Below are 2,600 nucleotides of genomic sequence, written 5' to 3' on the forward strand. Positions count from 1 at the left end.
AGCATTACGAGACCACTAGCATTCCCTGACCATGTCCGTCAACAGATAATTACCTCCACAGATGAGGATGATCCATGTGTGAGTTGCTCCTTAATCCGACGCCTGCCAGCCTTTTCCGCCTGGGATCTTTCAAGGTTGCCGGCATCGCAGTATGTGCATGGGTTTTCACCATACAACCGAATTATCAAAAGCCCCACAGCTCGTTCCATGACAAGCCTTATATAGTTTGTCACCTTGTCTTCATCCCCGCACCCGAAGATCTGCAGCACCTTCAAGTTCGGGTGCTTCAAATCCTTGGATGGCTCCCACACCACGTTGGTCTTCTCGGCGCTGTTCTCGGGCGTCTTGACACATGAATGTCGAGACAACTTCAAGCAATGATATAGAGAGTAAGTAACACATGTTAATTAAACTGCCACCAACCCATAATATAAGAGCGTTTTTGACACCCCTATATACTTTTCAAGGAATTTGCATGAATTAAATCGTAAGTATGTCACATGAATATGCTTCTGGGATTCCATTGTAATTACAACCATATTATCCTCTTATTTCTTTTAACCAAGATTCTTTGTAATATGAAACATAAGACGGCGATGTGCATCACTCGATGCAGAGGCTAGGCTCTCCTTTTCAAGAAAAACATATGACGAATTTTTGGATTACTCTAACATGAGATACGATCCAACTTTTTTTTGCCTTGCATGGACATTGTCTCGCTGCAAAATTACAATGCGGCTTGTATGCACTACTTGTAGTATTTGTGATAAGTTGGTGAGTGGTTGGAAATTAGATTAACTTGTTGGTACGTTTTAAATGCTGAATATCCGAAAAACATATCAGCATAAAAATGTAGAATGTGTCATGTACATGCTAAGATATGGACTAAATTAGAAAGAAGGTTAAGTAACACTTACTGCCAAATCATGTAGGGCAGGTGCAGCCTCAAGGATAAACAGAGTCCAGCTCAGATCACACTCACAGAAGATACCGAAAAGACACACAGAGGTCAGGTTTCTGAATATAGCAATGCACTGCTTCGGAGGTTCTGGCTGAATCCAAATCTGCAGCAAGAACATACATGCACAACTGAAACTGGTAGAGAGGAACACATGGTATGAAGATGCAGAAAATTTATATTTAAGTTTACCATTTGGTACCCAAAACAGAGAGCCAGTGTTGACAGGTTCCTAGCACCAGCACTCGTTGACAGGCATTCGCTCAGCGCGAATGGCTCTTGCCATGCCTTGGCTTTAGAAGCGAGTACTAAACCGCGAAGCTCAGGAACGTAGCCAAAGCGCATTGGAGGGTTATTGAAGAGCCAACATTTGCACTCCACCTGTCCAAGCTTGGGGACAGAGACGAGCTCGATCCGTGTGCACAAAAGGCCGATGAACTCAAGCTCCTGGAGCTCAGAGCACGGCACATCAATCCTGAGCGTGGAGTGCAGATCAAGCAGTCTGCAGAATCTCAAGCTGAGGTGCCTGAGCCTACCGCAAGTGGTAATGAGGTCAGTGATGTCGGAATTTCCAAAAGCATGATATTCGAGCATAAGCGTCGTGAGCCACGAGAAGGCAACTGGGTAGGCGCGGGAGAAGGCCATGAACTCCTGCCCAATCTCAATGTTGCTGCCCAGCGGGTTAGTGCCCGGCGGGGATATGCAAAACTCAAGGCATAATCTTTTGATGCTAGCTAAGGATATATAAATTTCAGGACTAGATTTTTTCTGCATTCCACAATGTCTGTGAAAATGTATGGTGATCATTGAAACGCTGTCAAAATGTGTGGTACTTCCATTGCATTAAACTGGATAATTTTTGCCTTGGGACCTTACATGTTTCAGCCGCAGGCTTTGCATTTTGATACATACTGGGAGGGCATCCTAGAAAATACATTTGGTGGGACGAATCAGACCAAACATAAAACAAAAAGGAAAAGAAGGATGGACAATTTGAATATGGGTTTAATTTGCTTGTTCAGAAAATATGGGGCAGTTTTGCTGTAAGAGCAAAACTTATGGGTCACAATTTCTCTTGTTTGTTCTCCCAAATTTTGATGTACAGCAAAACAGTCTGTCTTATCCTTCTCTTCTGTCCAAAAAGTGTTTTTTTTACCGTGAAAGGCAGGTGCTCTGCCAAAGTGCCAATTCATGTAGATAGAGAAATGAAACAATAGAGTTATGTACAGAATCTTTTCAATTTATCTCTCTACAAGCGTTACCAATCATGATAGTTCTATTTTCCTTCTGTTTCCATTTGTTTCCACTCAAATTTAACTTTGATGCATTTTGGATCAGATGGATAGAATAGACTGGCCTATTGCCATAAGAAAAGGAAGCACCTTATATAGGCTGAATGACTGTCAGGATAAAGTTGATTTGTGCAAGTTAGCAGGAGCGATTCCACCTACTGCTTCAGCTCATTAGTTTCCCTTCTGCAAGGGTAAGAAATAAGAATATACTGATAACAGAATTTTGTAGGCATGAATCAAGCGGGCCTTGCTGAGTGTATTGTTCGTGCTGCACAAGCCTGTCATCCATATATTCAACCTGTGCTTTATCAGAGGTATGTTTTGTCGTTAAACGGTGAAATGCCTGACGC

The 2,600-nt window shown here is 42.6% G+C and overlaps 1 protein-coding gene across 1 annotated transcript; it reads right to left on the reverse strand.

The window, feature by feature from the left end:
- Nucleotides 1-21: 21 nt before the first annotated feature.
- On the reverse strand, nucleotides 22-1,117 carry LOC119352432. Its single transcript, XM_037619066.1, has 2 exons — nucleotides 918-1,117; nucleotides 22-368 (listed from the first exon to the last, which is right to left on the reverse strand). Exons 1-2 carry the CDS (start codon nucleotides 1,077-1,079, stop codon nucleotides 39-41), a joined length of 492 nt encoding a protein of 163 aa, XP_037474963.1. The 5' UTR covers nucleotides 1,080-1,117; the 3' UTR covers nucleotides 22-38.
- Between the last annotated feature and the right edge of the window lie 1,483 nt (nucleotides 1,118-2,600).

The sequence above is a fragment of the Triticum dicoccoides genome, chromosome 2A (genome assembly GCF_002162155.2).
Source record: "Triticum dicoccoides isolate Atlit2015 ecotype Zavitan chromosome 2A, WEW_v2.0, whole genome shotgun sequence".
NCBI classification, from domain to species: domain Eukaryota; kingdom Viridiplantae; phylum Streptophyta; class Magnoliopsida; order Poales; family Poaceae; genus Triticum; species Triticum dicoccoides.